The sequence below is a fragment of the Amblyomma mixtum genome, chromosome 6, assembly GCF_055824585.1.
Source record: "Amblyomma mixtum isolate Tamu chromosome 6, ASM5582458v1, whole genome shotgun sequence".
NCBI classification, from domain to species: Eukaryota; Metazoa; Arthropoda; class Arachnida; order Ixodida; family Ixodidae; genus Amblyomma; species Amblyomma mixtum.
Genome location: NC_143017.1, coordinates 20673769 through 20691962, shown reverse-complemented (window position 1 = coordinate 20691962; position 18194 = coordinate 20673769). Strand labels below are relative to the sequence as shown.

The following is an 18194-nucleotide window of genomic DNA, read 5'->3' as shown; positions in this document are numbered from 1 at the left end:
ACTTGTTTGCGTTTTCGGAGCTCGAAAATTTTTTGTCAAAAATTTACCCCCCGTAATAATCGCATCCCTAAATTTGCGTCAATTTTTTAAAAGAAAAAAAAGTGTCATCATTATGCGAGTAAATACGGTATATTGAAAGCAAGTGACGCCTAAATATGTTCAAATAAACATAGCTGCATAAATGCTGCCACGTTTGTGAACCGCAATGGTGACAAAGCTGTAAATCATCATTTCTGAAGCACACCTGTTGGTCCGCGGGTGCAAGCACCACTTCTACCAAACAAGCTTAGCAAAATCAATTTGGCTTTGTACTTCAGCCGCTCAAATTTAAGATCTCAATCCACGAACAATATCTCTTGCTTGCGTGATCACTGATGCATTGACTTCGAAGCTGTCTTGTTTGGTAGAAGCCTCCCTATCCGCCACCTGGGAGACGCGCTCTCTAGCAGCCAGGTTCTGCCGAGAGAAAAATGGGGTCTGGCACAGCCAGACGCAGCACTTGTAGTGCCTGCTGAAACTGTGCCAGATGCAGCACTATGCTGCGGCACTTGTCGTGCCTGCACTGCACACAAACACTATAATGCTAGCTAACACTGAAGCCACTCATCTGAAGACCTGGAGATAACTGCATTTAGCAACAACACATTATTTTATGCTGCAGAACACTTAACAAGGGCAGTGTAAACAAGAAGCAATGGAGGCGCCTCTCACTCACACACCATCCATGCTGCCACCGTACCGCTAGCTGGCACTGAGCCCAATTCCAAGCAACACTCATCTATAGGCCTGGAGATGACTAGTTTAGCAACAACACATTATTTTATGGTACAGAACACTTAATAAGGGCAGTGTAAACAAGAAGCAATGGAGGTGCCTCTCACTCACACACCATCCATGCTGCCACCATACCGCTAGCTGACACTGAGCCCAATTCCAAGCAGCACTCATCTATAGGCCTGGAGATGACTAGTTTAGCAACAACACATTATTTTATGCTGCAGAACACTTAATAAGGGCAGTCTAAACAAGAAGCAATGGAGGTGCCTCTCACTCATACACCATCCATGCTGCCACCATACCGCTAGCTGGCACTGAGCCCAATTCCAAGCAGCACTCATCTATAGACCTGGAGATGACTAGTTTAGCAACAACACATTATTTTATGCTGCAGAACACTTAATATGGGCAGTCTAAACAAGAAGCAATGGAGGTGCCTCTCACTCACACACCATCCATGCTGCCACCATACCGCTAGCTGGCACTGAGCCCAATTCCAAGCAGCACTCATCTATAGACCTGGAGATGACTAGTTTAGCAACAACACATTATTTTATGCTGCAGAACACTTAATAAGGGCAGTCTAAACAAGAAGCAATGGAGGTGCCTCTCACTCACACACCATCCATGCTGCCACCATACCGCTAGCTGGCACTGAGCCCAATTCCAAGCAGCACTCATCTATAGGCCTGGAGATGACTAGTTTAGCAACAACACATTATTTTATGCTGCAGAACACTTAATAAGGGCAGTCTAAACAAGAAGCAATGGAGGTGCCTCTCACTCACACACCATCCATGCTGCACCATACCGCTAGCTGGCACTGAGCCCAATTCCAAGCAGCACTCATCTATAGGCCTGGAGATGACTAGTTTAGCAACAACACATTATTTTATGCTGCAGAACACTTAATAAGGGCAGTCTAAACAAGAAGCAATGGAGGCGCCTCTCACTCACACACCATCCATGCTGCCACCGTACCGCTAGCTGACACTGAGCCCAATTCCAAGCAGCACTCATCTATAGGCCTGGAGATGACTAGTTTAGCAACAACACATTATTTTATGCTGCAGAACACTTAATAAGGGCAGTCTAAACAAGAAGCAATGGAGGCGCCTCTCACTCACACACCATCCATGCTGCCACCGTACCGCTAGCTGGCACTGAGCCCAATTCCAAGCAACACTCATCTATAGGCCTGGAGATGACTAGTTTAGCAACAACACATTATTTTATGCTGCAGAACACTTAATAAGGGCAGTGTAAACAAGAAGCAATGGAGGCGCCTCTCACTCACACACCATCCATGCTGCCACCGTACCGCTAGCTGGCACTGAGCCCAATTCCAAGCAACACTCATCTATAGGCCTGGAGATGACTAGTTTAGCAACAACACATTATTTTATGCTGCAGAACACTTAATAAGGGCAGTGTAAACAAGAAGCAATGGAGGCGCCTCTCACTCACACACCATCCATGCTGCCACCATACCGCTAGCTGGCACTGAGCCCAATTCCAAGCAGCACTCATCTATAGGCCTGGAGATGACTAGTTTAGCAACAACACATTATTTTATGCTGCAGAACACTTAATAAGGCCAGTGTAAACAAGAAGCAATGGAGGAGCCTCTCACTCACACACCATCCATGCTGCCACCATACCGCTAGCTGGCACTGAGCCCAATTCCAAGCAGCACTCGTCTATAGACCTGGAGATGACTAGTTGAAGTAATGGGCAGACCTAGTGATGACTAGTGGAATAATACACAGCATTAACTTTGCCTATAAAAATTTACAGCCACACTGCATCTGTTTATGCTACACAAGAATGCACAGACAGCCTGAACGGAAAATCTGGAGGTGCCTCAGTAACGCTCATCATCCTTGCTGCACTATGGCAGCACTGTAGAAATTTAACAATACACAACTACAAGGACCATTGATATCACGCTTTCATATACTGATGACCGCAGCAAAGGAATTATTACCAACTTTGTTTACTGCCAGATTCAGCAGACAATAGTCTAAAAATAAAAAAGACAATTTTACATACCATGGGCTTGTGCTCTGATCTAAGCTCCGACTCCTTTTGTACACTGACTGCTTGGCTGCACATATCTAAAAAAAAAACCTGTGTACATTTTCCCCTATAATATAATTCTCAGTAAAACGGGGCGCGATGCAAGCTGAAAGCACATTTCCTGCACGATGTCTGATAATTACACCAATGTTATGATGACACTGAACTGTATACCCTGTCATCATCATCAGCCTGACTACACCCACTGCAGGTCAAAGGCCTCTCCCATGATCTCTCCAATTAACCCTGTCCTTCACCAGCTGCGGCCACTGTATCCCCGCAGATTTCTTAATCTTATCCGCCCACCTAACTTTCTGCTGCCCCCTGCTACGCTTGCCTTCTCTTGGGATCCACTCCGTTACCCTTAAGGACCAGCGGTTACCTTGCCTTCGCATTACATGCCCTGCCCAGGCCCACTTCTTCCTCTTGATTTCAACTAGGATGTCATTAATCCGCGTTTGTTCTCTCACCCACTCACCTGGACAACACTACAATTCATGGTCACTGGCGGCATGAATGACAGGAATCTGCACATTATTGAGAAGCATTCGTTTTAACTAGTCCTGCTGCAAAAGCGTAGGTGCGGGAAAGCGTGCAGATGGAGAGCTTTCTGGGCTAATAATCTGGCTGCTTCTGCAGGTTTTTGTTACTAGCAGTTCGGTAGTGATCGCTGCTTCTGTAGGAGTTGCTTTGCAGCTTGCCTAGCTTCGCAAAGGTTCTTTCTTACTACTTCATTCAGTGATGGATCACCCGGGCCCTCTATGTTCATAAGGTCTTGTAGAAGACCTATGGCCTCAGCGCGAATGCCTTCCATTAACGACCTTTTTGGCTGAGGGACAGAATCCGCCTGAAGTGCCTGAGGCTCATCAGAAGCTGGGGGAAGGGCTTCACCTTCATCAGATGGGCCCTGAAACCCGGGCCCTGAAAACCCTGCCGAGTCCTTCTGCTCCTCCTTTCCAATACGGAACTTGCGCCTTACATTGTACACATCGTGCCTGTTCAAAGTATGGAGCACATTTGATTCACCTCCACCAGTTGAGTGTGCATCCTGCAAAATCTTTTTACACGGGACTCCTAGGCTCAGTTTCGCTGCTATTTCTTTCTGCTGAGTGGACGTCAAACGCCGATGCTTTACACTTTTCTCATGACCGTAATGCTCAGCCTGGTATTCGACAGTGACCTGCTCACCTTCCTGCTTGACAGCCATAGTTGCAAAGCAGTGCTTGTTGCACTTCACACTGCCCACCAACTTTGGCTGCCGCTTACCTTTGCCCGTTTTTACATGCATCCCTGACCTGTGGCAAAACAGGTACCTCTTTGTTGCTCCTGAGGGCAAACGCTTTGGCCCCGTAACGGCTGTGAATTGGACTTGCTCCTTCATTTCTTCCCTTTCCTTCCATGCTTCAAACTCTACAAACAAAAATACAAATGCACATATTTAATGGAGACATGTTACACAATGATCAAGCTTGTTTTGCAACAATTTAACTCAATTTCTTCAAGATGTAAGGTAGCCATCAGACTGACATGGACTAGCTGGAGGCTTCTAAAAATGTTCGCTCAAGGGTCAATCACTCTTGGTGCATGAGGCCCCACCCGCCCCAACACCTGCTGACACTTCCTGGATGACACATTGCAACCACTCTGATATTTGACCACTTTCATGCACGTTGCCCTTTGAAAGTGACTCTATACAGTTTTGTGAGGCATGGCTGCCATACATTTCACAAGTCTTAATGCAAGCTATGAGAAATCAAAAGCAATCTGGAAGTAAACAAAGGGCACCTTACTAATCGTTGTAACAAGGTTCATCATCATCATCACGCCCACTGCAGGGCAGAGGCCTCTCCCATATGTCTCCAATCAATCCTGTCCTGTGCCAGTTGCGGGCACTGTATCCCCACAAACTCCTTAATCTCTTCCGCCCACCTAACTTTCTGCCGTCCCCTGCTACGCTTGCCTTCTCTTGGAATCCACTTAGACAGCTGAAAACACAGGCACACAGCAAGAGGCAACCATCATATTACTTACCTGCTAAGTACACTAGAAATCCTTGCATCAGCTATAGGCACAATTCCACTGAATGAATAGTGCTTCAAAGAAAGTTCCGTTACACAGATGTGTGGGCAAAATTTTCCTTAATTTATAGATTGTGGTTACAGCACTAGGATATAAAAGTTGACTGCTGCAAATACTTATCTTTAAATAATGGTGCTTGACTGAAAAGCGGGCCAAACAATAACGGCCACATTTTCGTAAACGCGAACTGCGAGACATCATGACGGTTGAAACTATCACTGCGTTGCCCTTCAATGCTACAGTCGTCTTGAGACGTTAACCCCCAGTGAAAAAAAAATTGAGGGACATTTCACCTCTGCCTTTAAAGGGTCCCTGAAAGAAGTTCACAAGGTGGCTTTGAAATGCGTGAAATTATGTAGAGGAAATACCACTGAGTGTGCATAGCAGAGATAAAGTCCTCAAAAAGAGCTCTATGCCCACTGCAGGGAAAAGGCCTTTCCCATGTCTTGACAACTAACCCTGTCCGTTGCCAGTTGTGGCCCCTGTATCCTCGCACACCTAACTTCCTGCCACCCCTGCTACATTTGCCTCCTCTACGAATCCACTCCGCTGCCCTTAAGGACCAGCGGTTATCTTGCCTTCGCATTACATGCCCTGCCCAAGCCTGTTTATTCCTCTTGATTTTAACTAGGATGTCATTAACCTAACTTTGTTCCCTCACCCACTCCGCCTGCTTCCGATCTCTTAACGTTACACCTATCATTTTTCTTTCACACAGCCCGCTGTGTTGTCCTTGACTTAAGCTGACCCCTCTTTGTTAGCCTCCACGTTTCTGCCCCATAGGTGAGTACCGGTAGGATACAGCTGTTGTATACTCTTCTCTTCAGGGATATTGGTAAACTGACATTCATGATCTGAGAGCACCTGCCATATGTGCTCCACCCCATTCTTATTCTTCTAGTTATTTCCCTCTCACGATATTTTACAACACGCCATTAAAAATTCCCGCTTTTGCACAGCACGATGCTCACTGTCTGCCTGAATCCCCGCACATGACAATGTCAGTGCACGCGACGGCAGTCACGGAATGCTGCCACTAGTGCACCAGAGCCGCAGCGAAACAAGCGGGGTGCTTCCCTGCCTTGGCAGGAGATGGCAGCGTGTGCCCTTTCCACTCTCTCCTCTGTTGTCTAACCCCAAATGGGGCAGCAGGCGGCAAAGAGAAAAAAAAAAGCAAGTGTGCCGAGTTACCTGGCGACGCTTTGTGGGTGGAGTGTACCACAGGTCTACAATCTGGTTATTTTTTTAACTTGGCTCGGTGTGGGATCGCTTTTAGTTGCAGATATCTGTAGAGCTACACAGCCTAGATCAAAAATTTTCACAGAAGGATGATATGCCATTCAGTATATATCATATTGCCACGTATTATTGTAGTGTTTGTTCGTTCACGCTCAAGGCTGCAGGAAAGGGCTGTTATCACTTTTGTTCGTGACGCGAGAAGCGACCAGTCTAATCTCGATTGATCGCAGCCATGAAAGGTTGCATCTAGGTTTTTCCAGATTAGTGTAGATGATCTTGTCCTGCTATCTGGAAGTTTCTTTGCCGGCTTTAAATTGAGCGATGCCGCGAGCGGCGGGCATTCGTAGTTCGACGATTGACGAGCACGCTTGTTGCTTACGCCGCCACCGAGTGATTCAGTTATTTTGCCGGGCGCAAGTCAGCCCTAATAAAGAGCTTCGTTTGCAAGTCTTTCTGGTGTCTTCCTGACCGCTGGACTACCGTCACTACAACGTGACATCTGGTGGAGGTGCTGGGTAGCCTTCCAGGTACCGGACAACCCCTGCAAGTCGTGACGCCAGCCCTTTGAGTTATTCGCCGGAAGACCTGACTCCAGTCTACCACGCAGCCTCTGGAGTCTCCAGCCATGACTTACGCCGCAGCAGTGCGCCGTCCTGTACCTCGACGACGGGACCCAAGCCCCTATCGCCCTTAGCCAGCTGCGCTGGAGCGCCGCCCTCTCGCCCCAACTCGCCCGTCTTACCAGCGTCGTACACGGCCGAGGAAATGCGTCGAGTGGAGAACACCCGACCAATGCCGCCCACAATGCTTCCACTGCGGAGAAGCCGGTCACATTCTCCGGTACTGCCCATACAGGAGAATGGGCATCCGAGGTTTCCCTTACGACGCCCCACGACCCCGACCCGGCCAGCGACCAGCCGAAATCCAGGATTTTTTGCATCGGGAAGGATACTCATCGCCGAGCCGCCTATCGCGTTCTCCGTCGCCATCGTTACCGCGCTAAGTATCTCCTAGCCGAGGCTACGCAGTGCGTGGACGCTTCCCCAGCTCCCGAAGGTTAAACTGAATAAAGCAGCCTCTGGAGGTGAGGTTGCTTCTGAGCGCAAGAATTAAGATCCTCCATCGACGAAAACAGAAGACCATGCGCCCTACGACGACGACGACCACTACGACAACGACGACCCCTACGACAACGACGACCCCTACGACGACGACGACCCCTACGACGACGACGACCCCTACGACGACGACGACGACGACCCCTACGACGACGACGACTACTACGACGACTACTACGACGAAAAATACGACGACAACACCGACGACGACGAAGACGACATGGCCAAACTTGAAGCTTTTACCGCTGCCCTTACACCTTATTATGAACGCTAAAGGACTCGAAGCTCTCATTCTCCGTGTTTATTTTCATTTTAAAGCATCGAGACGATGCTTCTTTGGAAGGGGGGTAATGCCACGTATTATTGTAGTGTTTGTTCGTTCACGCTCAAGGCTGCAGGAAAGGGCTGTTATCACTTTTGTTCGTGACGCGAGAAGCGACCAGTCTAATCTCGATTGATCGCAGCCATGAAAGGTTGCATCTAGGTTTTTCCAGATTACTGTAGATGATCTTGTCCTGCTATCTGGAAGTTTCTTTGCCGGCTTTAAATTGAGCGATGCCGCGAGCGGCGGGCATTCGTAGTTCGACGATTGACGAGCATGCTTGTTGCTTACGCCGCCACCGAGTGATTCAGTTATTTTGCCGGGCGCAAGTCAGCCCTAATAAAGAGCTTCGTTTGCAAGTCTTTCTGGTGTCTTCCTGACCGCTGGACTACCGTCACTACAACGTGACAATATCATCAGCTGTTTTTACCTCCTTTCAGTGTCCTTTTAAGGGCATGATGCAACAGCATTAATGGCTGCTGTCTGCAGCTCTCCTTGCCAATCCTTGTTTGCATACATGCCTTTTGCTACTAATTTAATCACTAATCCCTTAAGTTGTGCCCCTATTACCTCACACAAACTCGTAGCATACACCCGTAACCTACCACACAAACAGATTTAAAACCCCATTTTCACCAGGGCATACCAACATGGCCCAGGGGTAGCATGTTTGAATCCAAGGGACCAATCTCACCGCCTGTAAAGAGTTCACAACTCAGCTATATCATGTGGTTACTTGTCACACAACCTGCCGACCAATCAGTACCAGGCCATGCCACCTACCAGATGACACGCTATATATTTTTTTTAATGCATCCTGTGCTTCTGCTGCTGTCCTGGTGGCAGAGTCAATAATGGCTGTGCCTGCGAATAGCGTCGTTCGAATAAACGAGGAGCGTTCATGTAGGTACCTGGAAGCGCTCTGATCTGTTGAAATCTCGCTTCCTTTCCCTCCGCAGAACACTACGCGAGCGGTCTGCACAAGCTAACATTCTTTCGTGCATGCACAAAGAAAAAAAAAAACAACAGGCGCTAAGAACACGTGCATCTTCCTCACCTGAATAGGAAGAGAACTGATGCGTACTGATTCTCGACACGAACCCGTGATTCTGCTCGTGGTGCTGCAACAATTCGCCACGGCGGGCAAAGTTTACATTAGTACACTGGTCACAAGAATAGGAGCCTTTCGCGAAACAAAGAGCGCTTATAGCTTCGGGATGCTGGTTTCGCACATGCCTCCTTCGAGAACTCTCAAAAGCAAACTCAGCTTGGCACACAGGACAGAGATACTTATCTCGTGGCTCTGCGAGTGGTGCACTTGGTCCCTCCATTGATTCCTACAAGGGCACCTCGGCGACAAACACAGTTTACAACGGGGAAACAAAGAACGCCCAGTGGCGCAATTAAAAACTATGAATAGAAAAACACAGCGCACCCAGCGCAACACAGAATATGGCAACGACCAAAATAAAGCTCAACGGAGCTGCGACTAAACAAAGCGGCAATAGAACAGAGCAATTACTATGAAGTATAGTGAACTAGTTACTTCTAGTTCACTGTACTATGAAGTATGCAGCAAATAGCGTAACAGAAAGAACGCAGCCCAACGGACCAGCGACAACGCACGACACTCGTACGATGGAGCGGGTAGAAATTCGAAGAGTCTGCGAAACATCAGGGTTGCCAGATGGTTCCGGCCTCTGGTAGCCAAATTGGCCTGCGTAGTAGCCCAAACGTAGCCAAAAGCGAAAATTTTGCGTAGCCCAAAAGTAGCCAAAAATATTTGTTTTTGGGACATTTCTTAAGCATATTAAATTAATTTTCGCAAGAATATTTACATATTAGATTTCTTTTCCGTCTGAGGTGGTGCCCACGGTGTGTTCTTTCCGTTGTTACATTTCGCATCCCTCATGCGCGCTAACCGCTACGACTAACCAGGTGCGCTAACCAGGTCCTCAAGATGGGGCCACAGTTCCACTTTTCATGTGCGGCAGTAGGCCATATCACCTGAGGCGGTTTACGACAGCCAGTCTGCACGCGGAAAAGAACGGCGGCGCTATATAACGCAATCGCAGCTCTGGTTTATAAATATTTCACCTTTAAAATGATCGCGCGCACATCACACACATCGACAGTGAAAATACCTTGCTCTATACTTACGCAGCCTCACATTTCAATCTTATGCATTAAGAGAAAGGTTCTCGCTGAGAGCGTCACCTCAAAGCACCTAGCATGCGCCTTCTTGAAGCTACATTCCACGATATGCATGAGCTGAGAATAAATTAAGGATATGTGCCATTAGATGATAATCTATGTCGATTTCATCTTCAGTCTAACAGTACGTTCACAATAATGAGAAAAACATTTTAACCTTGAATTCCGGCTCCTTTTTCCATTTCTTTTTGTAGTTCCGGATGTATGTACAGGGTCCTTCAAAATATGTGCGAATACGGCGAAGCGTGCCCGCGCTCCGCGGAGCGTCAGCGCATCCGGCGTGGTCGCGCATCGAAACAATGTGGCGCATGCGCACAGCAGACTGGAGGCGGTGCTTCGTGTCGTCTGCTACAGCACGGAAGCGCGCCGTGCTTCCGTGCTGTAGCAGACGACACGAAGCACCGCCTCCAGTCTGCTGTGCGCATGCGCCACATTGTTTCGATGCGCGACCGCGCCGGATGCGCTGACGCTCCGCGGAGCGCGGGCACGCTTCGCCGTGTTCGCACATATTTTGAAGGACCCTGTACATAGCCAACTTGCCCATTCTGATTAAAGTTCTCGTAGCGACGGATCTAATGCCATGTCATGCCACTAACTTCCGCCGTCCTCGTTCTTACAGTGGGTTCCGCGCCGCGCCAAAGGATGACGCCATGGCACCGCATGAGTGCACGTGGATTACGCAACGGACGCGGCGCTCTCGCCTAGTTCGCGATGAATATCGAGGGCTGCACGTGTGCCGCTTGAGGCTGCAGAAAAAGCGTAGGCTCTTGCGAGTTGCGCGCTTGGTGTGTCCACCACGAGATTAGGAATATAAGAAACAGAAGAATACCTTATTAATGCGTAAGAATAACTTTCCTCATGCGTATCTTGAGCAGAATGAGTTCGCAGAACCAGAATAAACAATACAAGAAAAGAACATGCCTGGCGGTGGGTTTCCAACCAGCCACCTACCGCAGCCGAAGCGGACCCCCAAACCACTAGGCCACGTCTGTTAACGATTAATACGTGAGGATCACGAAACCGCGCAACAGAAGCGAAACAGTAGCATTTAATGCTTACGCATTCGTACCACGTAGGGACTTAAGCTCTCTTTGTGTTTTACCTCTATTCTGGTACCATGGGCACCCGTGGTACACCGTCAATGGGAGAACGCTCACGTGTGCAGACGGCAACAGTCTATGTTCGGTGGCGTGCGGGCGTGGGTGGCGTTAGTTCGCGAATTAAGTGTAAGCTATAGGCCGTGAAGTGTTTCCTGGGGGCAACTTTCACGTAGTGTCCACTGTTTATAAAAGAAATCGGAAGGCCATGATCCTTGGCCGCCTGACACACACAAGTTTTCTCGAACACAGCGTTTACAAATTGTCATTTTGTAGCAGACGCGCTTAATTTCTTTAGCCTGCAATACCCTGCATTTTGATTCCAACATGCCTTTTATTTCTGTCCCTGCGTTATTGTAACAGAGCACATTATAACTACTTTAACTTTTTTTTCACGCATAAAAAAGGTGTAGCCAAAAAGTAGCCACATAGCCAAAACGAAATTTCTGACGCCAACTCGGACAAAAAGTAGCCCAATTTGGCTATTAATAGCCCAATCTGGCAACCCTGCGAAACATGCTGCGAAACAATGCGGTCACGTGATCATACACAAATAAAAGACCGAATTGAATTCGCATAAAAACAGAACTGCAAAAGAAGTTTCTATAAAATTTATAAGCACTGTATGGAAATCTACGGGTGGGTTGACCTCATGAGTTTGCATGGCCATTTGCTAGCTGCCTGCAGCTCAATCGTACGGCACAACTGGCCACCGCGGGCATGGCGGCCCCCACAACTTTGCGGCGTGAGCAGTGCCAAGCAGTGCGCGCTGTGCGCTTTCAGCGTCGGCTAATAAATATAATGGAGAAGCCGTGAGTGAAAAGTTTGACAGCCTGGCTGCTCACACCAACCGAGGAGGATGCTAGAGTTAATGTGGCGAGGGTCGCCCCTGGTTCGTGTGGCGTTGCGCAGATGTCGGACACTCGTCACGGTGAGGTCTCGCTGCTCGCGTCCAGGTACTACCGTCGTTCGGTTCCCGATGAGCCTGTACTGCCTGGGCCTGTGTTTTTATGTCTGCTGGCCTTGTTTCAGCGCACACGCCAGACGCTGGGGCAGCTAGCGCATGCGTTGCTACGGCCTCTTCGCCAGAGACTGCCGAAGAGAATGGTGCGTATTCCGTCGCCACTACTGTCATTCATTTTCGGTAGACATCTGTAGGTTCAGAGATCTCTACAAAAAAATATTTTAAAGAGGTATAAAGTCTTCTGATGTGACTGAGAGCAAGCAAGTAGACTATCTGGAGCGGCTGTTATTGTTGTCCAGAGCGGTGTTGCAACCCACGAAACAAATCTTAACACCAAACATGAAGCTGTACAGTCACCATCCTTCATTTTAAAACAATACAGCAACAATAACAGTATGCTCGATGTATCTTCAGCCACATCTGTTAGTAACGCTACATGACTTAGAAGCACTTTGTGAACAGTTGCCAGAGCCATATCTGGTAGTGGAGGATTTTAATGCACACTCCTCTTTTTGTTATAGTGAACAAACGGACACTAGAGGCCGTATTTTAGAACACTTTATCCTGTGCAATAGCGTGGGCCTACGGAATACAAGAAAGCACGCGTACTGCTCTCCAAGCACTGGAAAAATGAGCGGCTTGGATTTACCTTTTAGTTCGCCATCTGTTTTTACCGGTTTTAAGTGGTAACAGTGTTGGGATGTACGGAAGTGATCATTTGCCTATCTGTATCAACCTGTCGTCCTCACCATCAATTATCCCGACCGAACCTCGCCGTTGGAATTAGTTGCATTTAGCTGACTGAGCACTTTTTCCACAGAAAGTGAATCTGGAGAAAATTTTTTCAGATGATCGCGTTGTAGACGAACTGAATGCGATGTTCACAACTTGTATAATCACTGCCGCACGGCTGTCTATTCCTCAATCCTCGGGAGTGGTGCCACAAAACCATAAAGTTTGGTGCACTCAGGAATGTTGAGGAGCGAAAAACAAACAAAACAAAGCCTGGGGCATTTTTCATAGGTAGCCAACACATGAAAAGCTTATCATTTTCAAATAGGCAAGAACACAAGTACGGTATGTTCGGCTCAGTGCTGAGAAAACATCATGGAAAGCTTATGTGTCTTCTATAAACCGCCCAACTGCATCAAAAAAAAAATTTGGGAGTAAGTTCGAAAACTAAATGGGAGCAGCTCGCCCTTCATGATTCATTTTTCGATAACACCTGGTACACAGACAAGTATCCAATATCTAGCACTATTTCGGACCTAAAAGCACAACATCAGTCTGTTTCTGAGGCGGTGTCTGATATTCAGGAGAGATTAGGAAAGGTTCAAGATCATGTATTTAATTGGCACAGTGAAATAAATGAACTTTATGAAATGGTCACCCACATTGAAAAGGACACCTCTGTATTACGCACATAGCTTAATGATGTGGAAGACTGTTCTCACCGTAAGAACCTCATTTTTTTTATGGGATAACCAAGATTTAGAAAAAAAGTTGCTGGATACCCTTGCTGACAAATTGTCACTCGAAATAGCGCCTGAAAGCATCGAAAGAGCGCATAGACTCGGCCATATCTCATCAGGAAAAGCGCGGCCATTATTAGCCAGCTTTAATGACTGTAAAACTACGGAACTCATCTTTTCTAAGCATACCATGCTTAAAGATAGCGGTGTGGCAATGAGAGAGAGCTTTTGTACAGCAGCACGTCATGCTAGGAAAAAACTTATTGAGCATGGGAAAACACTTCCTGTGAAATCTAAAGTACGGTACAACAAACTTGTCACAGACGAGAAGTGCTATGGTTTCAACACACTTACAAACGAAGTTTACAGAATTGGTCCTTCAACAAGCACACGTGCACACAGAAGTTCTTTTTGTCCTCTGAGGAATGGCCGAACCTGCCCACAGGGGATAACGAGGGGAAGGGAGCCTAAAGATGCTGGGTCTGTGCTTGCAGTTATTTTTACTAACATTCGTGGCATTGTACCTAAGAGAGATGGACTCTGTAGCCTAATAATTAATAGTGACAATGATGTAATAACACTAACCGAAACATGGTTAACAAGCAAAATAACGATTTCGGAATTATTTCATTGTAATATTAGACATTTTCCGCTATGATCGTAAAAATGCAATAGGAGATGGTGTCTTGTTAGACATAAATGAGTGTTTTGATTGTGTTTCTGTTACAGTTTGTGACAAGATTGAATCTGTGTGGTGTTGCCTTACTGTGCATTTCAAAAAAGCTGTCATAGGTGTTTGCTACTGCTCACCTTCATGACAGGTATCTTTTTGTGACAATTTACACGACATCCTGAATGAAGTAACCGTCCAGTTTCCTTCGAGACTAATACTACTGATGGGGGATTTCAACTTTCATAGTATTTCTTGGTCCCATATGTGCCAGTCTGCGAACACTTCATGATCAAGAGAGTCCAATCTTTTCATCAACACCTGTGCAGACTTTGGCCTATCCCACCTTGTAACATCACCCACACGTCTCAGATCATTCGTCATCCTTCTTAGATATGATTTTTATGTCACCACTGCAAAATGTATCAACAGTGACTCATTTCCCGGAGCTGAACGATCACTATGTTTTACATTGTGCCCTAATGTTTCCAAGTTTCCGTTCACGTAAAAGCTTTAAAACCGTTAGGAATTGTAGCAAAGGTAGCATAGTGGAAATCAATAAAGAAATGGCAGCATTTTTTTATGCTTACATCTTAATTTTTTACTAACGGTCAGTGGATGAAAACTGGAACTTATTTACGAGAAAAATTGCATACCGAGCAAATAAATATATTCCAACTAGCCGTGTTTTTCACAACCACAATGCCTCTTCGTATACCACACACCTCAATTGACTATCTAACAAAAACGAGAAACGACTTTGTCAAGCAGCCAAATGCAGTTTAAAACTCGCAAGTTGGTTAGCATACAAGACAGCTTCCTTTTCCTACACATTGGTGCTTAAAACTGCTAAGTTTTTGTTTCAGGCTGCAGTTCACTTTTCTACTTAATGCCGTTTTCATTGAATCATTTTCATTGTCTTCATCAGGTGATCTGCCCATTGAAAACCCACATTCCAGCTACTGTGAAATGAACACCATTGTATTCGATTTTGCTGGCATCAAATCTGACATCACCAAACTAAAACTGAGTTGTTCCTGTGGAGTAGGTCGAATTAATACAAAAGTTTAAAAAAATACTACTAATGAGTACTGCTCGATCATTCAGCAACGTATTTTCTCCCAGTCTCTGAGTTCTGCATCATTACCCAGTGATTGGAAGACCGGAAAGGTAATTCCTATTTATAAATCTGGTGAAAAACATGACCTGTTCAACTACAGACCCATGTAACTTACGTCAGTCCCATGCAGAATAATGGAACATATATTCACTCACCTTGTTAACTTTCTAGAAGATATGAACTTTTTTCGCCTAATTCCAACATGACTTTCGCAAATCATTTTCATGTGAAACACAACTTTTTTCATTTGCTCACAACGTGCACATGCTTTTGGATTCAGGTTTTCTAAATGATTGCATCTTTCTTGACTTCTCAAAAGCATTTGGCAAAGGTAACCACTCTCTTCTCCATAAACTCCACTCTAAACATTGACCCAGCAGTGTTTGACTGGTTCCACACTTTCCTTACTAACCGTGTACTATTTGTTACTGCTACTGACCCTGACTCGCCACTAGTATCTGTCATATTGGTGGTACCACAAGGATCGGTTCTTAGCCCTCTTTTGTTCCTTATTTATATTAATGACTTACCTAATAAAGTTTCCTCACAGATGTGCCTGTTTGCTGACGACTGTGTTATGTACCGAAAAATAACTAACAACAACACCGATGTTCATTTCTTTCAATCTGACCTGAATAACGTGATTAAGTGGTGCCGTACATGGCAAATGGATCTTGGCGTCAAAAAATGTAAGTCGATGTGCTTTTCCCGTTCCAACACACTGTGTCCCACATACATACTGAACAACCTGTCTTTAGAATCCGTCGCATCGTATCGCTACCTCGGTGTTCACATAACTGACACTCTTTTCCTGGAAGTCACACATACAATTCATAACATCCAAAGCAAATACTAGAACTCTTGGTTTTCTGAAATGCCGCGGCGGCTGAATTTCGATGGAGGCGAAATTCTAGAGGCCCGTGTACTGTGCAATGTCTGTGCAGGTTAAAGATATCCCCAGGTGGTTGAAATTTCCGGAGCCCTTCACTACGACGTCCTTCTTAGCCTGAGTTGCTTTAGGACGTTAAACCCCAATAAACCAAGACTTATCTGAAACATACTTTTTGTCTTGCACCATCCTCACTGAAATTACAGCTATACACTACTTTTGTTCAACCACAGTTGGAATATGCCTCATCAATATGGGATCTGCGTCACACAGCTTTATCCCAACCACTAGAAGCAATACAGAATCGATCAGTTGGTTTTATCTTAGCTGATTATAACCGCACTGCAAGTGTCACTCAATTGAAGGCCGCTCTAAACATCCAAGCAGTCGCTACCCGCTGGAAGGTACCACACGTTTTTTTCACAAAATCTATTATCATAATGTGTCACTCCAGTCACTTTGGATTCAGCTAGCACCAATTTCCACTGCTTGACATGACCGCCAACAAAAAGTTCACATGCCACAATGCAAAACTTTGAACTTCTTCAATTCGTTTCTCCCAAAAACTTCAACTGAATGGAACAAATTGCCTGCATCGTTAGTAAACAGTAATGACCCTGTTCTCTTTAAATTTGTTGTAACCGATTTGGAGAGCTTTTCTTGAATAATGTTGTTTTCATTTTCTTTGCTGTTCTCCATACCCATACTGCCCGTTCATTTTATTTCTTTTTTTCTTTTTCATTTTTTCGATTCTTTTTTTGTGCTATTATTGCCAGTCTCACTTTGTTCTATTGTGTCACCTTCCCGTTCACTACTGCCACGTTGTATGTGTGGTGTTATTACTCTGTGCCTTTGATTTTTTTTTGTTTTGCCCCTCCCTTCTATAATGTATTTATACCCTGAGGGCATTTCAAATAAATAAATAAATAAAAGTATAGGGGGAACAGGCAGACATATTGGGGGACCACTCCAATGCGGTTTCACGTTCTTCACATTGTAGCAGGTCATTCTTGAAATACAAAAACATAGCCAAAAACAAACGTTCCCAACAGGTGGGGGTGCAAATGAAAAATAAAATAGTCTGACTACCCTCCAAGAAATAAGAGTACATCATCATCATCCTCACCAGCCTGACTACGCCCACTGCAGGGCAAAGGCCTCTCCCATGTCTCTCCAAGTAACCCTGTCCTTGGCCAGTTGAAGCCCCCGTATCCCCGCAAACTTCTTAATCTCATCCGCCCACCTAACTTTCTGCCACCCCCTGCTACGCTTGCCTTCTCTTGGAATCCACTCCGTTACCCTTAACTTATCCCTACCATGGGGAAAATGACCATTTTCTGAAGGTTTCAGTACATTTTTTTTTCTGTAAAAACTATTGCATTCAATATTGATTGCAATACCCAAAAACAGAGCTGAATAAAGGTGCTTCCTATTAATATATGTTTAAACAACAAATTCCATGTTGCAACAAAAATTTTATTTGCTAAAAACGAGATTTTAGAAAAAAATTCAACGAAACTTGCAAAAACACGTTTGTATTTAAAAAGAAAAAAATGTTAAAAATTTTCTGAAATATGAAAAATGTTTGTTACTCTATTGGCCACTCTCTGCAAAAAAAAAAAAAAATTCTATCTTGAATAGTATTGTTGCTACAAAACAATAACTGGAAACCCTATAGTTGTGCATCGGAGTGCGGCCGCCTGTGTTTCAAGCTGGTTTCCATCATCACTAATGTGAAAACTGAATCATCTTCAGCACCTTGCAACATTTTCAGGCTCGTTGTTGCACAGGACGTCGATTAAATCACTCGCAGACGAAGCGGAGTCCTGAGATTTGCTATTTCTTAGAGCGCGTGCCACGCATGCGGAGGCTGCCAAGTGACTTTGATGGTACCGCATCTTCGGAGTGCGTTCAAAAAATGCCTTTCTTGTAGGGGCAAAAAAAACTATACCGCAAACAAAACTTCAGTTCTCCGGCTACAAGCCAGATGCGCATCGTGCCTGTAAGCAACGCTGAAGGCTCCGAAGTCGAGCGGCGAAGGCGTCATCTGCGGGCAACATGGCGGGCAGTGAGCGCAGGTCTGCGTCTTCATTTCTTCGCAGCTCGTTAGAAAGTGCCCCCTCGCGGGACAAGTACATCGGAAACAAAACTTTG

At 45.8% G+C, this 18194-nt stretch overlaps 2 protein-coding genes across 3 annotated transcripts in view; one reads left to right on the top strand and one right to left on the bottom strand.

Annotated features, from left to right (window-relative positions):
* Positions 1-548: 548 nt before the first annotated feature.
* On the bottom strand, positions 549-9259 carry LOC149338366 (uncharacterized). Its single transcript, XM_089547629.1, has 2 exons — positions 8672-9259; positions 549-4266 (listed from the first exon to the last, which is right to left on the bottom strand). The coding sequence occupies exons 1-2, from the start codon at positions 8943-8945 to the stop codon at positions 3506-3508; spliced, it is 1035 nt and encodes a 344-aa protein (XP_089403755.1). The 5' UTR covers positions 8946-9259; the 3' UTR covers positions 549-3505.
* Positions 9260-11630: 2371 nt separating this feature from the next.
* The window catches only part of AspRS-m (aspartyl-tRNA synthetase, mitochondrial), a 61218-nt gene continuing 54654 nt past the window's right edge, over positions 11631-18194 (top strand). For both annotated transcript variants that reach the window (XR_016283438.1, XM_089547628.1), the window contains exons 1-2: positions 11631-11881; positions 11958-12032. Coding sequence is in view for 1 of the 2 variants with exons in the window: in XM_089547628.1 (XP_089403754.1) it covers positions 11785-11881; positions 11958-12032 (172 nt within the window). In the remaining variant the exon portion in view is untranslated. The remainder of the gene's footprint in view (positions 11882-11957; positions 12033-18194) is intronic.

What these genes read in the sequence shown, in the direction of transcription:
- LOC149338366 (XM_089547629.1), bottom strand. Translation starts at nt 8,945, where the DNA reads ATGGAGGGACCAAGTGCACCACTCGCAGAGCCACGAGATAAGTATCTC. An exon ending in TCAGTTCTCTTCCTATTCAG is followed by an intron (nt 4,267 to 8,671) that starts GTGAGGAAGATG and finishes TTTTGTTTGTAG; the next exon opens with AGTTTGAAGCATGGAAGGAA.